A 19,980-nucleotide genomic window follows, 5' to 3' on the forward strand; every position below is an offset into this window, starting at 1 on the left:
TGACCAATACATAGGTTTTACTTTTTACAAAGAGACTTTCTCAAATAATAAAATATAGCATACAAATTATTACATTGATATTTGTATTATTATAATTAAATATAATATAATTAAAGAAGCTGAATACCATAATAAAGAGGTCCTCTCAACTTTATTGAGGGTGGTGTAGTCAGATTAAATACAGTATATTTTACTTAAAGCTATAATAGGGAAGGAGGGGATAAGGTAATAAAAAAGAAAATTATTTAATTCGGGTTGCCCAACCAGTAGATCGCAGGAGTGCTAACCAGTCCATCGCAAGAATGTTTGGCAAAAAATAAATGGCTATTTGACTATTTACTTTTTTCAATAGCCTAATCATCCATTCAGATCTATGCTGTAAGTCATACATTTTACTGTCCTTGTGTGTGTTTAACCCTTGTTGACTGCATTGTAAAAGTTTCTGTTGCCTGGGTGCTGGCTGCCACTGAAAAAAAGGCTACAGGAGCTCTGTAAATAGTGTTGTGTGTGCTAACCAAGAATGTTCTCCTGGTTATTGCCGTTCGAACCCCACATTTGCTACAGTGCATAGCGGAGTGAAACAGACTAGCTGTGACAAATTTGCTAACAGTTTTATATGTTTGATTGCCTATTTGATAGTTGTAGTGTTTGAGCGAAAATGATGAAGCAAAGAGACCAAAAGTTTGCCATTACCACAAGGAATGGGAGCATGATGATTTTTTTGTACTTTCTCATTCAAAGTGTGGGTGTTTAATCTGCAATGCTAGCATCTATGCCAAAAAGGGAAATATAGAACAACAATTCAAAACTACACACAAAACGGATGATGTAGTCTTTCCCATTAAAAGTGATTTATGGAAAGTGGAAAAGTTAAAATCTCAACTACCAGCACAGCAGTTGGTTTTCACAAGGGATACAAGAGGGAAAGCAGCAATTATCGCATCATTCTGAGTGAACCATGTCTTGGCTCACTCAGAATGGCACAAAAGGTCTCTCAGCAAAGGAAAGGTATTAAAAGAAGCTTTGCTGCCGATTTACTGTTTGGAGATTTCAAAAACTAAAATTTTTGGCGAGGTTCAGAGAGCTGTTGCCTGAAATCAAAGAGTTTCTCAAGTCGTTTAAACATGGTGAATATGACCAATTAGAGGATAACCAATGGCTTCTGGATTTAGCATTCCTCACAGACTTGACTAAACTGCTGAATGAGCTGAATATCAAGCTGCAGGGACAAAATAAAAATGTAATTGACATGATCAGCAGTGTCAACACGTAAATAGAAATTACAAGTGTTCTCGACGAAGCTTAGATATTCTTTTTTCTAAAATGGGGAACATTACTTGTTCACTGAAGCATGAGCCACTTGCTTTAATTTGCTGTCATTTTAGTGATGGGTATCACTATTGTACTGATGTGCCTACAGTATGTTTTTCCCATATCAGAGCTTCAAATTCATAGTGTTAGATAGTGCTGGACTGGCGAACGAAAAAGTAGATCTTACATTAAAAAAGGTTGGGCACCTGTGATTTAATTGATTGGTTGATGTTGTGGAATGTGTGTTCCGCCCACAAAAAAAAGAGAAAAGGGGGAAAATTAACTCTCGAATTTGACTGTTATTTGACTCTCCTATGGATTCACCTTTGTGCTTTTCTCACTTTCTCTTGGCTTGACCCATGCTTGTCTGACTGTGTCTCAGGATTGTGTCAGTTTTCCTTTCACTTGCCTGCCCTGCATTTTTTCAGCAGACCCTGCTCTCGAATTCATTCTACCATCTCCTGGCTGCTGCTTCTATCAGGTCAGTACAGCAGATATCGCAGGTTAATCAAAAAAGCAGAAGTGTATGGGTGTGGGCATAGTCTCTGCACAGTGCAGCAGACAAAGACTCAAAGTCAGTTTAGTCTAAACGTTCAGTTCTCGCTGCCTGTGGGTAACATTCCATCATTTGGAGGCTAATCCCCTCTTTTAGTGATGGTCACTGAATTTTATCCTTCATATTTACTGTCAGTAGCTGATAGGATAGGATAAAATACTAGTTTTGTAAGTGATTTCAGTTAATACTGAAGTAGAGAGATTTGGATTCTGTGGAGGAATCTTTCTGGATAATGCCTAGTATTGTACAGATGTATATATTTATACAGATCCAGCCATTCAGAATGCACAGAGGATAATGCAGAACATTGCAGCACGAGTGCTGTGGGGTGTTGCACATTTTTAAAAATATTCAGTCGTCACACTGCACTACTTTGTACCACCAGGTGGAGCAATGAAAGCTTAACCTGGTGTGTAGAAGCATTTGGGCAGTCACCAGAAAGGCAGGCAGAATGAATGAATTGAATGAATCCCAGCCAATGCTGGGGATAATCTTTTTCCAGTTATACAATTTAAGTTGTATAGTGTTAAGACTTCTTTATTTTAAACTGTGTATTACAGCACAGTGTTAAATATTAAATTAATTAAAAAAGAAAGTAGGGCTATTTTACAAAAAACAAGTTACTCAGTTGGATATATAAAAAATAGCTTGTTGTAAACGCGGTGGCCTTCTTTCAGGTTTGCATTTGCTTCGAAATAATCCATATTTTGCAAAGGAACAAGTAAAGATTTATACAATGCTGAAAAGAAAAGAAAAGAAACACTATGTTTCAGCTGTGGATCCTTCTTCGGATGTGAAGAAGAAGAACCCGAAGACCAAAAACATGTTTCTTTTCTTCTCATTTCATGGTATAAACCTTTACTTGTTCCTTTGGAGCCTACGCATGCTGATACAGCTACCTACTTAATCTATATTTTGTTTGAATGCAGATTTCAGCAACAAGTAATCAGGAAACAATTTAACTTTACATTTCAATTATGAAAATATGCTTCACACATCCTGCACTGTAGTGCTTTAAAGCCATACAGTATGTTCTTATATGGAATATATACCTAATGTACCTACAGAAGATGGTAGAGGTAGCTAAATATAAAAAACAAAGTACAAAACAGTAATCCACCTTCTTCACAAACATTTTATGCATCATAGTCTTTAACTCTGTAACTTATGGTGGTTATTTTGGTGTAAGTTTTGACATTCTTGTTCTAACAACTGTATATAAAGTTTATATGCTTCATAAAAAGCTATAACGTTTTATTAGTTTCTAAGAATACATAATAAGAACACTTTCCATTATTGTTATAAAAAAGTTGTCATACTAATTTAATACCACTTAATAGGGAATATTAATTTTAAGTTTAATTATTAACATTAACATTAACATTGTCTTTGGCCAGTGAATTACATAACTACCGCATAGTGTTATTTTTGAGGCATTTGGAAGATATACTACGTTTTCTGAGTGGCCGCATCTGTATATGTATGTTTCGATTACATTATAGAAAACGAGGGCACAGATGTATGAGACAGAAGTTATAAGAACAGCTACATTCTTTATGACTGATGTCTTACTCTCCCGAACTCTCTACTTACTTCAGTTTCTTTAGTTTACAGCTTGGAGTCTCCAGCAATGCAAACAGCTTTTTCACTCCTGTGTCCCCTGGGCAATTGTGACTCAGGTCCAGTTCTGTCAGGCTTGAGGGTCTCGACTGGAGAGCTGAGGCAAGAGCTTCACAGCCACACTCTGTTATCTGACAGCCAGACAGTCTACAGAAATAAGAAGAAGGGGGTTCATCACTATCCCACCTTTGAACACATAGAAAGACAACATTCTGATCGGACCCTGGTGTTGTATTTTTGTAATTCACCCAGGGTGTAAAACAGTATTACAAATATAGAAATCAATCTAACTTTCTTATCTTGGATTATATTATGAAAGTATAAGATGTTTTAACAGTCCATCTTCATTCCAAGTCTGCTACTATAAATCTAATATTTTATTTTAGTTTGAAGCTGTTAACTTTATTCACAGAATAAAAAGACTACAAATGGGAGAAGACCTACTGTTAGTCATTTGTTTGAAAAAGCATGTCTATTTTCACTATAAAGACCTGCTTTTATATCTTAATTGCTACTTTGTGACTAAAGTTTACATGATGTTAACAGGTTGCATTAACATAATTGGAACACAACAGCACTGGATAAGCGGAGATCATTCTGAGAAGTTATGCCAACTGCCTGATGTTCTGATCATATGAAAAAAGTATCAGATAAACAAATAGAATTAGTACACAATCACTTTGAGGAAACTGATGCTGAAATCCATTAAATGATTTAGCAATGAGATTAATTGAAGTTCACATAGCTCTATGGTAGCATGTCTTTCAAGGTCACCTCTCTCCTAAACTCCTGCAGTTCTCACCTCAGTGTCTCCATTTTACAGGCTGGATTCCTAAGCACAGCACAAAGTAACTTCACTTCTTTGCCTGCTGAGTAATTGGATCTCAGGTCCAGCACTCTCAGATGTGAGGGGTTTGACTGAACAGCTGAGATCAGAGCTTTACAGCATTCACCAGTGAGATTACAGTGGTCCAGCCTGTACAGAGAAATAAAAAAAATATAAAATAATGATCAATATTTTAGTATTAAGTGTTAATATATTAATATAAAGTAATAATATGAATTTATTTGCACTTTAAATGTATTTGTTATTAAATTTAGGGCAATTCTCAATACAGTATTCTAATGGTCTCAGACTCTGTGAAGAAAAGGTAACAAACAGACAGTTACAAGATAACTGCTATGTCAAAGAGCTATGAATCAGATATGATGTCTAGGAAACTGACAGCTTAAATGTGTTTTTGAGGTTCTAAGGTTCAGGGAGGAGAACAGTATAGATGAGGCAAATTGCCAAGAAACTGCAAAAAGTGTTTTCAGTCTCAAGTATGGCTCCTTATACATACAATATGTGTTAAAAGAGAAATGGTATCACATGAAGCAATAAAAACCTCACATGTTCCTCACTTCAAGGCCTAAAATCCTGCTTTCAAAGGAAAACCTGTTGCTTTTTTGGAATGGAAGAAAGGTGAAATGGAGGGTAAGGACAATTTAATGTCAAAAGCACATACAGCAATTCCATAACCTTGGTACAACTTAACTCTTGTGAGTCTTGTTCTTAGAAATTAAGTTAAGATGGGCCCCTGATTTAGGATTCAGATACAAAAGAGGACATCATAAATTTGTCCCATCTGATACCTCCATTTTTAATGTTCTTTACCTACAAATACAATCAGTGGAAACGATCATCAATTTGTTTGTTTCCATTTTGGTCAGTATGCTCTCAAAACTGCCTTGTTTCTATACAGTGAGCTGACACAAGAAATTGTGTTATTGAAAACTTTCCCCTTCTCTCTGTTACCTTACAACCTAACAGTTTCAACATGAGACTTCTAACCTGAACTGTAAACTTTGTTACATGAGTTCTCCCCCTTGAGACTCGTAAAATAACCAGCAGCCTCGCTGCATGATTTCCTGAACTTACTACAAAGCTCAATAAATCAGACTGTGTGAACTTAGAGTCTTACCACAACACTGTTTATTTGCAATCTCACTGCAAGATTGCATTTATTATATTACACAGGTCTAGACCAAGACAGACAGGAGCCTCACTGCGAGACTCTTAGTGCCCCATTCCCCTCTGGGGCTGTTGCTGAACCCCTTTTGGGTTCTGGTCTTTCAGTGTCTCAGGAGTCTCCCCGTGACATTAGTGTAAGTTTCTCACTTACCCTGACAGTGTGGGTCTAACCCAAAACTAAGACTGTACTCATTGTACTCTTAAACTGGTAAATCTGCTACCAATAGGTGTTGCTTATTCCCTAATAGCCCCCTGCATATTAATATTATGCATTTTCTCCAAGTATCTGGAGTGTCCTGAGGCCACCCCGTTGCATATTAACCTACTTCTGACACTTCAACTCTGGCTGCTCTATAACACATCCCTAAAGAAATCTGTATAGTTCAAGATTATATTGTAGTTTATGGCTTTTACAATATGACATGGAAAGTTGAAAAGCTCCTCTATTTTACACTTAAACATGTCAACTACATAATATATTTATCTTTATGCAATAATTCTCTCTTTTTTCAAAGTCAGTGAGAGGTACTGTATGTACTGTAGCATTTAATGTTTGAAGAAGTGCCATCAGGGTATTTTCATAATTACTTGCATTCCCTGAAAATACTTCTTCTAAGATGAAGTTTATGAGTCTGAATTTGAATGCTTTCAGTGAAGGTGACTCTCTTATACTCATGGGGATAGAATTCCAGGGCTCTGTGGTGCAGCAGGAGAAGGCCCTGTCATCTATACAGTGTGAGCGAACTGGAGGGGCAGTCAGGATACCATAATCAGATTAACAAAGATTACAAAGTGGGGGAGTAGGAAGATAATAAATCAGAAAAATACTGAGATGATAGGAAGCCTGAATCAAGTATCTTCAACTGACATATAGGGTTACTACATTGGCTTTAGATAGCTGATTGGAGGTGCTCAGAGGCATGACTTCAGTTTTGTCACAGTTTAAAAGAAGACATTTCAAAAGGTGGATGATTATAATCATACTTTAAGAAAATGAATTTATTGCCGAAAATGACATTCTTGTTGCATCACTTACAGAGCTTGTCTACAATACTTGATGAGTGGCAGTAGCCTCAAACAGCCATCCATGGATGTTGTGTATGTCTTCATGTCAAACACATCCAACGGCTCTTCTGCCATCATCAACACAAACGCCAGTGCTGACAGCTGTTCAGGTGAGAGGCATCTTCCTGAAAGACTTCCTGATCTAAGAAACTGTTTGACTTCCTCCATTAGGGAAGTGTCTTTCAGTTCATTTAAACAGTGAAAGAGATTAATGCTTCTCTCTGGAGAGGGGCCCTTCCTAATCAATTCTTTAATATAGTTGATTGTTTTCTTTTGGCTCTGTTGGATGCTTTTTAATTGTGTGAAGAGGAAGCTTAAGAGCTTCTGATTGCAATCTTGTGAAAGGCCAACAAGGAAGCGCACGAAAAGGTCGAGGTGCCCATTCTTGCTATTTACAGCTTTGTCCAATGCAATTCTGTGCAGGTCAAACACATGCATTTCTTCACCTTTCCTTTTTTGGATTTCTTTTCTGCTTTGAGATAGAAGATTGATTTTATTATTTGAGTACTGCAGATGCACATATAGAGCAGCAAAGTACTCCTGCATACTCAAATGTATAAAGGAATAAAATTTCTCTTTAAACAGTCCTGAATCCTCTTTAAATATTTCAGTACACAAACCAGAGTACAAAGAAGCTTGGGTGACATCAAGGCCACAATCTCTCAAGTCTTCTTTACAAAATACAAAACTGTTTTTTTCCAGGTGTTGAAAAGCCAGGTGCCCCAGCTTAATAATGACATCTTTATCTGACTCTAATAGTGTTGGTATACATCCCTCACTTCTCTTGAGGTATTTCTGTTCCTTGATAGTCTGGATTATCAGGAATTGTGTGTACATTTCCGTCACAGTTTTCGGGACCTCACAGCCTTGTTTTCCAATTATTTGCTCCAGGACAGTTGCTGAAACCCAGCAGAAGAGTGGGATGTGACACATGATGTAGAGACTCCTTGATGACTTGATATGTGTGATAATAGAGCCTGCCAGGCTCTCATCAGTTAATCTCTTCCTAATATAATCCTCTTTCTGCTGATCGTTAAAACCTCGTACCTCGGTCACTCGCTCAACACACTCGGCAGGGATCAGTCCAGCTGCTGCTGGCCGGGATGTTATCCAGACATGAGCAGAAGAACATAGATCTCCTCTGATGAGGTTTGTCAGCAGCACATCCAGTGACATTGTCTGTGTTACGTCATGCCAGATTTTATTGTTCTGAAAATCTAAGGGAAGCTGACTTTCTTCTAGACCATCAAAGATGAGTAAAACATTTTTATCACCTAAGTCAATATTACCAATTTCTTTCATTTCAGGATAGAAGTGCTGGAAAAGTCCAATGAGACTATATTCATCATCATTTATCAAATTTAGCTCTCGAAAGGGAAGAAAAAAAACGAAGTGAACATCTTGGTTTTCCTTTCCTTCTGCCCAGTCCAGAATAAACTTCTGCACACTGACCGTTTTTCCAATGCCAGCAATCCCCTTTGTCAGTACAGTTCGGATGGCTTTTTTTGGGCCACTTAAGAGTTTAAAAATGTCGTTGCACTTGATTGATGTTTCTTGAGAGGCATTTTTCTTGGATAATGCTGCAATCTGCCACACTTCATGTTGAGCATTGACACTTCCACTAGTTCCCTCGGTTATATAAAGTTCTGTGTAAATGTCATTGAAGACTGTTTTCTTCCCTGGTTCAGCAACTCCTTCAAATATGCATTCAAACCTCCTCTTCAGATTGGACTTCAATTTGTCTTGGACTCTTGTCAGGGCTTCATCTATAAAACAGTGACAGGGATAAAGAACCATCAAATCCAGACCATGATAGAGTACAGAATAAAATGTATATTGGAGCAGCAGGACTGATGGTGTTTTCACACTTACAGTATATCTGTCAGGCAATTTGCTTCCCAATAATTTAATAAATCTCTCATGGCAGTTTACTAGGTTTTTGTAAATGGCTTTGGAGCCCCAGACTGGGAAATCAGCACTAGCAGCTGTAGTACTCCAGCACTGGGCTCATGAAATTGAAAAGAAATTCAATGTTAGTATTGAGTATGAGAAAAATTGCTCCATACAAGGAGTGGTGTGTATATGGAACAAGTTTCCATGTCACTTGATACCCTAGAAAAAAATTAAAAAACAAATTTTGTTTAAAAAAAATAATTGAATGAAATTTTAATTTCACTCAGCATCTAAAACCACAAAATATGCAAGATGGACCAAATGCCCTCTTCATGACTGCATTTAGAGTACAACAGGGTACAATCTCACTCAGATACTGTAGGTACAGTATCAATGCGGCATTGAGGATCATTAACTGCAGAACTTTTAAATGTTATCCTCAGTAAAACACAGTGCAGTCCACGTTCAGGAATCATAAGGCACAGTCCAGGCTACTGATTCACTAAAGAAATCCCCAGCATGATCTCCGGTAGAGGATAGAGCAACAGGATGTGTTACAGTACCTACTTCAGAAATTCAATTCTATACACTTACTGGATTGAGTGGTATGATTATATCACTAATCAGATGAACAGACATACGGAAAACAATTGTGGTCTTACCTACAAAATCAAAGGTTCATTATCAATTTGAACTACATGTTTTGAAGTAATAAAATTCATCAACATCATCATTTTCCAGCTGCTGACTCCTGGTGAGGATCACGGTGGTAAGTGGCTGAGCAGGGTGGACCAGACTTCTCTTTCACCAATAACAGCCTCCGGTCCCCTGGAGGGATCCCATGGCACTCTTACATCCCATGTATCACACTCTGTCCCTTTAACAAGGCATAGACTCCGCCAAAGCACCTAACCAACCAGCTTACCTGTCCTATCACCACACCCCATGGCACTTCCCTATTTTAGGACACCCTTTTACACTTGGCTTTTTTGGATACCTGGCTTGTTGGAATTCGGGAACAAATAATAGGTTTATTGCATGCTGAAAAGAGAAGAAAGAATACACAATTTTTTGGCCGTGGAGCCTTTTTCAGGTGTGGAACCTTGGAGCCTTCCATGGAGCCATTCACACCTGAAGAAGGCTCCATGGCCGAAATGTTGTGTTTTCTTTCTTCTCTTTTCAGCATGGAATAAACCTATTAATTGTTCCTTTGCAGCCTACGCATGCTGATGCAACCACCTACCTGAAGTACTTGTTGGAATTCAGTTCTCTACATTACTATGTTCTCTGGATTATGCTCCTGGCCTTACTTTTTCATCCTCTTTTCTCTGCACAGGATCCAATATCTCTCTCTGTTTTTAGAGAACGCAATAGGCGCCTCTAGGCCAGGTGGGTATAATCCCTCCTGTGTGACCTGGGTCTGCCCCAGGTTCCCTTCCCAGTGGGCTGTGTTTGATAGACCTCCAGCAGAAGATGCCAGGAAGGCATCCTCACCAGATGCCTGCGCCACCTGAAGTGCCTCCTCTCAATCCAGGAAGCAGCAACTCCACACCAGATTTTCCCAGTCCACTGAGCTCCTCATGGAGAGTAAGCCCACCAACCATAAGGACAAACTTCATTTCTGCCGCTTGTACCTCCATTCTTTCAGTCACTACCCAAAGTCACTACCGACTTTGTGACCACAGGTGAGGACAGGGAAGATTGACCAGAGACCTGAAAGCTTGATCTGAAATCTCAGCTCCTGCTTCATCACCATGGTTCAGTATTTTATCTGCATTACTGCAGCTGCTGCACCAATCTGTGGGTCAATCACTAGTGAACAAGATCCCGAGGTACTTAAACTCTTCCAGTTGGGCCGCAAGGACAGAGCAAGCCACTCTTTTCTGAGAGAGAACCATGACCTCAGATTTGGAGGTGCTGACCCTAATCCTGACCACCTCACACTCAGCTGTGAACCTCTCCAGACCACAATCAGATGAGGCAAAGAGGACAACATCATCCACAAACAATAGAGACACTACCCTCAGGTTCCCAAAACAGATACTTTCCAAACCTCAGTTGCTCCTTGATATTCTGTCCATAAAGATGACAAACAGGAGAGCAGACAAGATGCAACCCTGGTGTGTCCAACACACACCTTAACATGCCTGTGTTAACACCTACAATGCAGACACAACTCTCACTCTGTAAATACAGGGACCAGATGACACACAGATGCAGCTCCAGCATCACATACTCTCACAGCACCTCCAACAAGATACCCCAGGGTAGAGAGTCATAAGCTGTCTCCAAGTCCACAAATCATGTACACAGGGGTGGCAAACTTCCATACCCCCGCAAATACAGATGCAGCCATTCAAATTCCGCGGTACAAACCCGTACCGCACGCAACTACTCACAAGCCACTGCACCGTACTGCGGTACGTGATTGGCTGGTCAAAATGACCGACAGGGGCACTCGTGGTGCATTGGTCGGTAGTGAAAAGATTTAATCATTTAATCTCTTTACTGTTCACATTTTAATCCACTTAGTATTGAATATTTATATGGAATTTTACAGCTAAAGGGAAATTTTAGTAGCTGAGTATAAAAAGAATAGGAGCATAATGCATCTGTCATAAACAACATTAATTTAGGAACATAAACATATTATGTAAACTGTATATGGCTGGGTGCTGTACCAGCTGTACAGAAAATTAAAGTGCCCTTTTCCATTCAACAGGTGTCTGAGTCGCTGTGTCCTATCTTCTGTCAGTTGCTGTTGTGAATGTCTGTAGATTGTATCTTATTTTTAGTTTTTTTTTTGTTTCACAATAATTTTATAAGGGAGAGTGTCATAGAGAAGACTCCCTTGCCCCCATCTTGATTAAAATACTTTTATTTTTTCACAATCTGGCAATGCCAGACAGAATTCACATTCACTGCAGCCAAATGGCCTTGCATATCAGAAAATCAAGGAACGAAACAATTATCGCGCCCGGCTTTTCAACTGAATCGTTTTAACGATTGCTAATGCATCAAACGCATTTCCTGGCATATTGTGTTTTAAAGAAGATGGGAGTTTTTTTTAAATACATTTTAGAAAAGTGTAATCTATACTAAAAAGCTGTATTTATTCAATACCACTTGATAGTTACATTAATAGAGATAAGAATTCAAGTTGATACTGTTTAGACTTTTAATTATTTTAAACTGTATTACAGTATCGAGAGAGAGAGAGAGAGAGATTTCCATTTAAATCGCAACGCTTGTTTAATTAAATGTCTTTATAGATTCACAATCTGACAATGCAACGTAAATCACTACCTTTGTCTTCTGCATAATAATGTTCAGCTCTCTGTCCAGCAAATTAATAACAATAATAAACTTTATTTTATATAGCGCCTTTAAAGGTGGCTTCTCAAAGCGCTTTACAGGATAAAAACAACAATAACAACAACAATATTGTATTTAATTGCACTTTCACAGATCATCTTTAAATCAATTGTTGATTTAAAGTTTGACAGTAAATGTTTATATAGTAACGCATATATTGTAATGCCCTCCATTGCTTGTGAGAGCCGGCTTACCAGCGCGGTTACATCACCACCCTTCCCTGGTTCTAGCAGGGACTGCAGCAGCCAGGCTGAGGGGAGATTCCCCTTTGGCTCAAGAGGCTGGGTCCCACTTGAGTGATGCAGGAGGCCTGGGTTTGAGTCCCTGATGGTGGGGGGCTGACCTTATATGGCAGTGGTGAGGGTGCCCCTGTGAACCCTGTAGTATTACAATATCATTATATATAATTTTTTATTTCTTTGTAAAAATTTAAAAAATAATTTGCCCAGCCTAAGAGGGGGGGTCTGCTCTCATTGACAGCTGACACTCCTCCATACACACAAGTGAAAAATTAATAACACCAATGTAAACGTCATATTTACAATTTGTTGATAATAAAAATGTTAAGTTCTCTAAAGCTTTCTCAGTCAAGTATGATAGTTTACCCAGGGAGCTGTGTAAGCATGCGTAGGCAGCAAAAGATCAGCTAAACTGGGAAGATGCGACACTGAAGATATTATTAATAACCTTTTAAATCTGAAGGGAGATCTAAAGGGATCCACACGATACAGGTTCCTGCTACTGGAGCGATTCAGAGGGAAAGACGGTGACTATTTGTTGTTATTAAAAAATGACTTAGATTCGAACATGTTGTGATATTTAGAAATATACAAAAGTCAATTAATTGTCCATAATATTGCTATTTTATTTTTTCAGAGAAATGTTTGTTAAGAGAAAATTCATAGTACTAGCTTGTTAGGAATCCCTGGTGGGAAGATACACGGATCCTGTGCAGACGCAGGCACGGGTAATAGATGAGGCAAGCGAACAAACCAAAACGAGAGGCAAGGTTGTAGTCAAAAGGCGAAAGGCAAGTCGTAATCCAGGAAGTTCTCCGGTAGCGAACAGTCTGAGGCGAGAGGCGAGGTGCAAAGTCGAAAAGGCAGAAGGGGAATCCAAAATCCAGAATAAACGAGGTACGGGGAAAAACGCCAGGTAGAGCTCTCAAGGAGTAGACTCAATACCGAGCAGTGGGAAGCAGGTGAAGATGGTATAAATAGCAGTGCGCACCGCACAGTGAGTGTGCGCAGGTGGTTTAACTCGTGCGGCGGCGTTTGTTAATAATCACCCGCTGCTGGGGCTGATTAGCTCGCTTACGATTTGGTCTTAACTGCCTGGTGGTTGTGACATAGCTGGATTTGAACAGCTGAACTCTCACTTATAAGTCAGGCACTTAAACCATTATGCCACTAGCACAGTCATATGACAAGTGGTGAAACAGCCTTACACATAACAATAGATATGTGTATATACTACTGTTTGTGTTACAGTACATGAATATAATTATATCGTTATTAATTTCTTTAGATATGCGATTCCATATTATATTCCTTATTAATCAAATTCTAAAAGTATGGTTGTTTACTCCGGTATCGAGCGTATTCATAGAAAAGCTTAAAAGTATCACTTTTCTCACAGAGTACTGTATACTGTATAAACATCCAGTTCAGTAACATGGTCAGAGGGAGCAAGGAGCACGTAAAAACGTTTCCAAAATAACCACATGTAAGACTTTGATGCTTAAAATGTTTAGGGAGAAATGGAATACTGGTGTGTATTTTTTCTTTAAAGTACCGGAGCAGCCATATACAGTACAGTTTACATACAGTAATATGATTATATTTCTAAATTAATATCTTTTATGAGCATGTGAAAGGCATGATGAATTGGAGATTCTCAAGAATTACTTTGCATGATTGGAAACAAATGCGTGATTGGATCAACGAAATGCTGTGGTGTTACTTTTTGTTAATGAAAAAATAAAGTATTTTCGTTTACAAAGACGGTCAATGAAAATAGAAAGTCTTTTCGTTTACAAAGATGGTTACAAAGAATGTGGACCAGGGTTATACTTTGAGTTTACTGCTTGTCCAAGGTCATTCATTATTAATACTATTAGTAATATCTTCGGTAAAGACTTTGATGGTGACAGCTCAAACGTTGTACATGAGAGGTTGAGCTTTACCAGCTCCATCTGGCGGAAATTCCGGATACTATTATCTCACTTGCGGTATCATGCGGTATTATGCGGGATTATACGGTAACCTGTGTTATACTGCGACAAGCGCACCGTGTTTTAACCCGGTATAACCCGCTCGTTTTGAATGGCTGCATCTGTATGGTTGTGGAACAGAAGTAGTAATGTGATTTTTTTAAAAACCGCAAATTACACAGAAACAGTATTTCAATTAATTTATTAAAGCTGGAAAAATAATATTTGCAGGTATAAGTCTATATTTAGCACGTTTTACGTAATTATCCATGTCTATTATACAAATTAGACACAATATGTTGTTGTCCCACAGGGTCTGAACTGTATAGAATTTTAAATGAAGCTTCCTGGTCAGAACATTTATCATCAGTGACATTGTTGTTTGAATAAAATAGTCTTATATGTAAGGCATAACACAGTACATTCTGTCAAAATCTGTCAATGTATAGGAACACGTTTCATTGAGAAAGGAACTAATTTAGTACAGATATTTTAGTCTTAATTGTTAAAATACAAAATACTTGGAAAATAATGGTTATTACTATCTGATCAGGACATTTGATTACCAGTGCCTGTGACTATTGCTGTATAACAGTGAACATTATTTTTTTCTGTTGAAAGAAGCACTCCTACATTATGGCACATTTGTAATTTTTTACACAAAAAACAAACATTTAGATCACGGTTTAAGAAACCTCTGACCAATATCATGATGGGATGTGCTTGAGAGGGTGATCATAAATTCTAAATTCTTTGGTCCTCCATTCACAAATGAACAACTCAGACATTAATTAAATCCAATTGCCAGTAATCGATGAGAACATCTCAGTAGGATTTAGATTAGTGGACTTCATTGAGTTGACAATGTCCAGTTAACATTTTTTATTAAAAGGGTTGCTGAAATAAAAACTATTATTTATACTGCGTATAACATTGCACAGTTGAAATATGTCCCAACATTTGGGAGTTATATTTGACTCCTGCTTGTATTCCATACTTATACCATAGGTCTGACCTGGAATAATAATAAAACTCCCCCAAGATATTTCAGTCTCTGTCCATCATTCAAAATCCCAAAGCGTAAGAGTATGGAACATTCTATGAAAAGAAAAAAGATTACTGGGTCTAATATAAAAAGTACCAAACACCCAGGGCTCTTTGGGAGACCACAGAGAGTGAGAGTGAAGGACAGGATGAAGGAGCTAAAAAGATGCTTATAGAAGCCACTGAGGGGCTGACAGTGGAATAAACCAAGATGAATGTTTTTTTTTCTCTTTTTAGAATTGCTTCTTTGTAAGAAAATAAAATAATAATTCAATGATGTCACCAGTACTGGGAATTTTATAGTTTTGAAAGCCCAAACCAAGAAATGAGGAGTACACAATGGAGATCAAATTATGCATAACAAAGTCTTGTGAGAAAGAAAGTGGAAGTGCTTTCTCAACCTGCTCCTTTACTTCCTTGAATGTAAAGAGGAAAGGAGAAGGACCCTTATTGCAAACAATGACAGCAGATCATATGCATAAAGAAGACCAATAAAACACTTTCTTGACAAATTCTATAGTGTTAAACTATTACATATATTTTTGGCCCAGAAATAATGTGCTAAATTTGGCATAGATATCTGTCCCATGAAAGCTACAGTATGTCTCCACACAATAATGCATATTACCACAGTAATGATCATCTTAAGACAAAGTGTCACATTGACCTGATCTGTCATTTTCAAGACAAAACACTCTGTCACAATGACCTGAAGTGCTCTTTAAGACAAACACTCTCTGTCACCCTGTCCTGTTTAGAGGTTCTCAAGATAAGTGTAAATTCTAAAAATGCCAGTTGCCCCAATAACCTGGTTTGGACTTCTCAAGACAAACTGCCTGTCACGAACACGGACTGAAATTCGTGTCAGATCTTGTAGAAGACCCTATGCGATGCGGAAAGAGCTGGAGAAAACAGGAGGCGTGATAAAAGGGAACACACAGGGGTTTAATAGTGCACAAAATAATAGTGACAATCCGTGAGACAGTGTACGGGGAAGACAAAACGGCATCCAAATTCAAGCGGGTCCAAGGGCAGGTCAAAGCACAGTCCGAGAGTCCATCAACAAGGAATCCATCCTGGGACGCGACAAAGTTAAAATCCCCGGGAGGCGGGAGCACACGGACAAACAAAACATGGAGGTTCAAGGGTGAAGGGGCGAGATCCTTCAGAACCCAGGCTCAGGAAGTGGGAGATGTCGGGGATGAGGCCCTCAGGAGACGGACGTAGGGTTTCCTGGTGCTAGGCCAGCCTCGCGACATCTTACCCTAATGATGAGCCCCGAGGACTGGAGGAGCTGGTCTTTAAATAATAATGCTAAAAGGGTACACCTGGGGAGCTTAATCACAAGGACAATAATGGGAACAGTGGAGCGTCCTCTAGGGAGGGATGTCGGGCGTGACAGTACCCCCCCACAAGACTAGTGCTTAAATACAAGATGAGACGGAGGTGTGGTGGTGAAAGCATACACTGATAGGTAGACTAATGAACTAAGACTATGCCATATTCTGCCTCTTTCGTTGCTGGGAGGCAGGGATCGTAACACTGCCACACTGACCTTGTCTGTGTGCCTTCTGGGATAGTTCGTCATAGAACTCCTCCGCACTGATTTGCTCAGCCTAGAAACAAACGAGAAAAGCTGTGAGATTTCCAAAATAGAATCTGAAGAGTAAGGAAAGGGAAGAGACAGAGTTACATGGCTCTCTCCAGCTCACTCTAACAGTACTGTGACCACAGGGAGGTGACAAAATAGAGTAAGTCAATCACATTTAAGAATATCAGAAGTTACTTCTGAACTCTGATGTACTGTATATTACTGTATTTATTTCCTAAACCCTGTATGCCAATTTTAAGAAGGACAATTACATAAAAATCTTCAAAAGCTTTGGAGAATTTCCTGTGCGGTCCTTCAGTGGTTTATTGATAGTTCTGTTATCTATCTGTTTTTTACCTTGTCATTTCTTAACTAGAATACACTCTGAAAATAATCAATTGATTCGCTTTGTCCTTCTGTGATGGTGCAGGCCAAGGCCTTGGCCAGGGCCTCCTCTGTGAGTGAAAACTGGACACACTGGACACTAACTGCCTGATTAGTATCCTGTGTGCCTGGAATGCCACTGGAAAAAAAAAAGAAGTGAAGTGATTGGTCCAGTTGGTGATTCCACATTCCATAGGCATAACGTCATACGTTATATTAGTAGCCAGGTGTGGTTGTGTCCAAGCTTCTGCAGTTCAGGGAGGGAGAGCAGTTGTAGAATTGTGAGTTTAAGTAGCACGAGTAATTATATGACTATGCTCTTCCAGCCAGCAGGGACCAGCCAGCAGTCCCAGTATTATTAATGGTTTGCAACATTGAGAAAGTTAAGGGAAGATTAGCAAGAGTTTTCTTTTCATTTTTTATTAGTTTTTGATAGAAAGATCCAGAGGGGAGAAAACCTGTTTTGCTAGTGGTATATTCCTTACTTTTGTTGTGAAACTCCTAAGTGCCTAAGAGCAAGTTGATTAGTGTGGTTTTGTTGAAACCTGGGCATAAAAAGGCAAAACCAGGTGATGTCCACCAGCAGGTCTGTTAGGAGATGTGAACATGAATCTTCCAAAGAAGGGAAGCCTGACCACAAAAGCAAGGCCAGTTTAAGTGTCAGGGTGTCCCAGGGCAGGATAATGAGTTGGATAATGAATTGGAGATTTTTTTGAGCCTTAAAGGGTAATACTACTGTTCCGTCCCTCCTGGGATTTTTCTGAAGATTGCAGATTGTGACAGTAGGGGAGGAAGAAGCACTAGATTGACTGTGCAAATGGAACCTCTGAGGAATGGACTGGTTTGGGACTGTACAGGCTTCTCCGCATGGGGACCACTTGTACATCACAGGAGCCTGGAGGAGTTCTGTAAACCAGTAAGAGTGACAGGCCAACGAAATGTGTGGTCCTGAACTGGTGATATAACGTATTACCACCAGTTCAGTGAAATAACAGACAATATAACAATTTTTTACAAAAATATTACAGTTTTGATCTGCGTATACTGCAGATGAGTAAATGAAGCTCCTCACCTCTGCCAGTACATGTTCATCCTTGACAAAAATGGTATCATGGTTCCTGTGCTCCTGTGCAGAACACAGACTGCAGATCAGTGTCTTGTCAGTCTGACAGAACAGCTCCAGAGCTTTGCAGTGTTGCTGGCACAGTCTGGTCTCCTGGTCTCCATTCACCTCCACCAGTCTGTGTCTCTGCAAAGCTGGCTCCGTGTAGTGCTTCCGGACATGTATCACGCAGTAGGCAGCAGGGCAGACTTGGCAGTATTTCACAGCTTTGCGCTTCATTCCAGTACAGAAATCACAGGAGACATCTTCAGGACTAGAATACCTGTGAACAAAGGGAATTCAGTCAGATCATTTCCTTTAACTCCCAAAGAGCTGTACAATAACGTCTTGTCTTCTATGTTATTTTGCTATACCAACAATATTTTGGGGAGGATAATAGTTTGTATATGGTGATATTTTTTTTCAGCTCAGTTGTTCTCTTTCACTATGAACAGCTGCTTTTGTGGGTTAGTGCTGAGTTCACTACACAAGAGATAAAAAATGTGATTCCACGACAATTACATACATTGTCCCTGCAATATTTCACACACTCAGAATCTAGAATAGTGAAGTTACAGTAACTGTACTGATCCTAAAATATTTCACATTCTATGGACGTGAAGTCCATACACAGAATGTATTAACTCTGCAATTACAGCACACTCATACCTAATGACAAAAATGGTATATAGTTGCCTCCAGGTGTTACAAGACTGTCAAGTTAATTGCCATGGTAACTGGTGCTGTAAGTCAGGTGAATGGCTACCCTATTGTCACGATTATAGTCCCTCCTCCTTAAGGGTGCTCCAGCCCTTTCACTTCAGTCTTAATTCTGTGCACCTGACCCCTTTTCCCAGTCCACCTTAAAAGCCAGGTGCTGACGTTCATCCTGGCTCTGCATCTGGTTTCCGCACCGTGCGAGTCTGGGACCTGGAAGCGCCTGGTCCCGTTAAGGTTTTAACCTCTGTTCCTGTTCCTTGTCCGCCGGTTCTGACCCGGTTCGTGTTTTTAATTCCTTGTTTGGATGGATCACCTGGCTATGGACTTTCTTGTATTTTTGGATTCCCTCTATGGATTACTTTTGGATTGTTTGCCTCGGCCACACCTCCCCCGTGCACCAGCGCACTTTAGACACGCCCCCCATGTTTTCAGCCCCGTATCCCTGCATGACTTTTTCCTAGTGTTTCCCACTTCTTCGGATTGTGTCGTCCGCACAGGGTCCGGAAAGAACTGTTCGTTACACCTATAAATACTAGCTTGTCTCACTGTTTATCTGTGACGAGCATGGCAAGTGCATGTTGCAGTTTTGATGCATACCTCATGTCAATCACTCATAGAATTAGACTGTATGTTTTATGTACCATGAAGGTAAATGTAATAAAAGACAGTGAAATTTTTAAAGGCTTAAACAGAATAATGAAACTAAAAGTCCTGCCACATTGCAAACAATTAGTAGAAAGGAAAATGTTGAAGTTCTGAGTGTTAAGTATTATGCAGCGGGTGGGGGAGAGAAATAAAACAAAGTTTTAAATATCCTGTACATAAAATGAGGCTCAACAGGTGAAATATATTTTTTTTCTTTCTGCTCTGGAAGTTTCACTGTGGAACTAACCTCTAATTATTAATTTGCACAATTACTGTATCCTATTTGTATGCTATTTGTATTCATATATATCTGGGGAAATTGGTCTCAAATTATGTCATATTGATTTTAATGCTTTTTATAGGTACATAACGTGATATAGGTCTGAGTACTTGTTGCATGTAAGTTTTATTTTCATTTTTATTATGTCTTTTTTTAAACATGCCATCC

At 39.1% G+C, this 19,980-nt stretch overlaps 1 protein-coding gene and 1 gene segment (V, D, J or C); both read right to left on the bottom strand.

The window, feature by feature from the left end:
- Window positions 1-19,980, bottom strand: part of LOC148815891 (Ig kappa chain V-III region MOPC 321-like) — a 736,297-nt gene that overhangs the window by 235,223 nt on the left and 481,094 nt on the right.
- LOC148815895 (protein NLRC3-like) overlaps window positions 1-19,980 on the bottom strand; it is a 39,063-nt gene that overhangs the window by 6,600 nt on the left and 12,483 nt on the right. For all 3 annotated transcript variants that reach the window (XM_088904736.1, XM_088904737.1, XM_088904735.1), the window contains 5 exons: window positions 18,138-18,450; window positions 16,646-16,706; window positions 6,538-8,332; window positions 4,290-4,463; window positions 3,461-3,634 (listed from right to left, as the gene is read on the bottom strand). In XM_088904736.1, coding sequence (XP_088760862.1) covers window positions 3,461-3,634; window positions 4,290-4,463; window positions 6,538-8,332; window positions 16,646-16,706; window positions 18,138-18,450 — 2,517 coding nt within the window. The remainder of the gene's footprint in view (window positions 1-3,460; window positions 3,635-4,289; window positions 4,464-6,537; window positions 8,333-16,645; window positions 16,707-18,137; window positions 18,451-19,980) is intronic.

Source organism: Atractosteus spatula, chromosome 24, assembly GCF_055471065.1.
Source record: "Atractosteus spatula isolate fAtrSpa1 chromosome 24, fAtrSpa1.hap1, whole genome shotgun sequence".
Lineage (NCBI taxonomy): Eukaryota > Metazoa > Chordata > Actinopteri > Semionotiformes > Lepisosteidae > Atractosteus > Atractosteus spatula.